The 3,226-nt window shown below is 40.9% G+C and overlaps 1 protein-coding gene across 1 annotated transcript in view; it reads left to right on the top strand.

Moving 5' to 3' along the window:
• The window catches only part of LOC138045464 (trifunctional enzyme subunit alpha, mitochondrial-like), a 44,313-nt gene extending 42,647 nt beyond the window's left edge, over positions 1 to 1,666 (top strand). Inside the window, exons 33-34 of the mRNA XM_068891978.1 lie at positions 461 to 515; positions 1,216 to 1,666. Of these exons, the coding sequence (XP_068748079.1) occupies positions 461 to 515; positions 1,216 to 1,367 (207 nt within the window). The 3' untranslated portion in view covers positions 1,368 to 1,666. The remainder of the gene's footprint in view (positions 1 to 460; positions 516 to 1,215) is intronic.
• The last annotated feature ends 1,560 nt before the right edge of the window (positions 1,667 to 3,226 follow it).

Consider the following 3,226-nt stretch of genomic DNA (forward strand, 5'->3'; position numbering starts at 1 on the left):
GGACAGACTTGCAAATGAGTTCCAAAGAACAGAAATCTATCAAATACAATCGAAATTCAATGCGAAACTTTTTTTGACACCAATTTTAGCGGAAGTACCACCTATCTCCAGAAATTGCATAAATTAGTGTGACGTCACGATTTGAGCCAGCTTTTCGTTGACGTTCCCTCCTCACGTTTTTCTTTCGGGGCGAGGGTACGGCTACATGTAGGTTAATAGCCCATTTCCGAGTTGCCACATGCCTCAGCTTCAAAGCGAGTCCTGGTGCACAACCATTCAAATGGAAATGAGTTGCGTATTCTTATGCAAATCAAACTTATTTCCCTTACAATAGTTGAGCACCAAGACTCATTTCGAAACCGAGACAAACAGCAACTCGGAAGTAACCCATTGGCGGTTGGCCTTTGAATAATCATTGGTGAATTTTCAAACTTGGCAATACGTGCTGTTGTGTCCTTAGGTTGACGGGGACATTGGCGCAGTCTTCGGCCTTGGATTTCCACCTTTTCATGGAGGTAATTAGTTGCTTCGAAGACAACAGCGTCAGTTACATTGCATGGTTAAGAAAGTCTCAATGGATAGATCTAGTAAAACTTAATGCAAAACTTTTTGAGTAAGCATAACTCCAGCACATTTTTTTTTTGTCCATTTTTGTCATACTACTTCTGGACATTTAACGGAACCTAAACAGTGTAACTTACATGGGGTTTTACCAGAAGCTCATGACCTTTGAAGCGTTTAACTCTGGTTAAGAGCTAGGGATTTTTGAGTTTAGAAATTTCCTTATTTGGATGTAACGCGGCTCGTGCAGTTTCCCCCACGTGCCGCTTCGATCTTATTTTTGTCCATATTTGGGCATAAAATTGGTGCCCTAAAATCCCAAGCTTTGTTTCAGGGAAAAGACACGCTTCAAGGTCACATGCTTCTGGTTTTCCTACCTGCTCGCTCATTTTTGATTCACGAAAAACAATTCCTTTGAAGTTACGGGATTCTAGTTTGTGTCGGACTCAACTGGGGTATTTCACTTTTTTTTTTCGCGTTGACAAGAGTACTTTTTTTAAATTCTCAGATAGATGGTTTGATATCTCAATGTTGGGGTAGTGTTCTCTTAAGGGGACACTTCTTGTTGGGCATTATAAATTGCATTTCTGGACAGAAATGCCTATGCTGGGAGGAAATTAATTCTACCATCACTTAAATATGGCTTCCCTGCAGGTCCTTTCCGCTATCTCGACACCTATGGAGCAGACAAGTTTGTGGAAAGAATGCAACGATTACAGGAAAGCGTCGGTGGAGAGCGCTTTGTTCCTTGTCAGATGCTTTTGGATTACGCCAAAGATCCTAGCAAGAAATTCCACAAGAGATAATGACGGTGCCATGAATCTGTGATTTATTTCGGAGTGCTGAGGCTGTGATGGAATTGAAACTTTCGAAGTGAAGGACTTGATTGATGGGAATTGTAAAAAGACATGGACATGCACATGCTGAATTAATTAAAGCGAAATCTTCGGAAGCTTTTATTTAACTTGGTGACAGCGTTTCTCATCCAAAATATCTTTTTTAAGGTGTGTTAAATTTTTGGAAGTCTACGTAGACGGTGCAGCCAACGCTCTCTTGTTCGTTCCAATGCTAAATTTAAAAAGATATAACTATGATTTAGTTATGCTACGTTTGTCTTGTCTCGTGATATCTTCGTCAATGTAGTGCCTCGTCTTTTCGCGTTGCGCAGCCTTGACATTAAAACATGTGACAGGAAGGCTCTAGGCAGGCGCAGTCCCACGGGAATAACTTGCGTCATTTTCGTCCCCAGGGGGCCGCGATTCTTTTAGTATACTTTTTACAACGACCGCTGAAGCCTCTGAGTGGAGTGGGCTTTTATTCCGAAGCTTGGTTTTCGATGTGGTTCTAAAGGTCGGCTTTATCAGCGATGCTACCATAGACTCAAGCGGCATATGTAGACGCATTAACCGGTAGTTGGTATCTTTCGTTCAAAAAAGGAATACCAGTATCGAAAGGCAACTTGCGAATGGTGCGTGTATGAATACCTTCATCCCTTTTGACAACCAGGCATATAGGGAGATTTCAAAATTTGCTTGTCCAAACACTCAATAACTTGAAAATTTATTTGACTTAATCCTCTCTTTAAAGAAAGTAACTAAGGGAAAAACCTCCACGGGAGTGTCGAACATGGGATAGAGGCGTTCTTTCTCTATCCGCTATCCATCCAGCCTAATTCCTAGACGGTTCAGGTCGGGTGACACAAGTGACAACCATGCTACTATCTCTCTGAGTGACGGAAGCGGAAACACAAAGTGGTATTCTGAGTGGTATTAAGAGCTAACCATTCTTAAGAAAGTGCTCCAATACCGTAAGGGCTCTAATGAAAAAAACTAAAAATTAAAGAAACAGTCATTTTCGAAGATTTTCCCTTGGTCCCCCTTTTTACTATTTGGACGAAAATCGCGATTTTTGACACTTTTGGAAAAATTGTTATTTCTCTTCAAGTAAGTCTTTTTTTCACGCGGTTTTTTGCATAGTACAAATTTATGGTAGTTGCGCTTTCGAGGCATACCAATGAGGCTGTTATACGACTTGTATTTCCTGCTTTTTTTTAGCCTTCCAAAGTTTTCCCAAAAACATCAGTCATTTGCGATGATTTTCCCTTGGTCCACCGTTTGCTATTTGGCCGACAATCGCAATTTTCGACACTTTTGTTAAAATTGCTATTTGTCTTGTGATAGGTCTTTTTTCAAGAGGCTTTTTGCACAGTACAGTCTATGATAGTGAGGCTTTCGATCTATACTAACAAGACGCTCTGTAAAAGCGTACACTGGGTTGCCTGTGGTACGTGTTACACTAAAACAGAAGGCACTGAATTGGTTGGTATTGAACTGCAGGGTTCCAGTTAATTTTTTCAAGTGGGGGGTCATTAAGACCATTTGAGGGTCACCCACATGTCGCGCCAGCAGAGGCCCTTTGGCTCACACGTTCACACCTTTAATTATCTTGTAATATCCTGTCCCATTTTGAGGTCTTTTAGTTTTTTAAGCTTTGGTAATAAATTCAGTTTGAAGATAACAAACACGCTCTTGAGTAAAGGTGCACGTGATCACCTTGTGTCAACTGAATCTACTACGGGAAAGAATGTTAATCGTTCGTCGTTTTTAGAATAAAACAACGTACTTTACGTACGTATCTGGGTGAACCATTTACACAATCGCGAGGT

The sequence above is a fragment of the Montipora capricornis genome, chromosome 4 (genome assembly GCF_036669925.1).
Source record: "Montipora capricornis isolate CH-2021 chromosome 4, ASM3666992v2, whole genome shotgun sequence".
NCBI lineage: Eukaryota > Metazoa > Cnidaria > Anthozoa > Scleractinia > Acroporidae > Montipora > Montipora capricornis.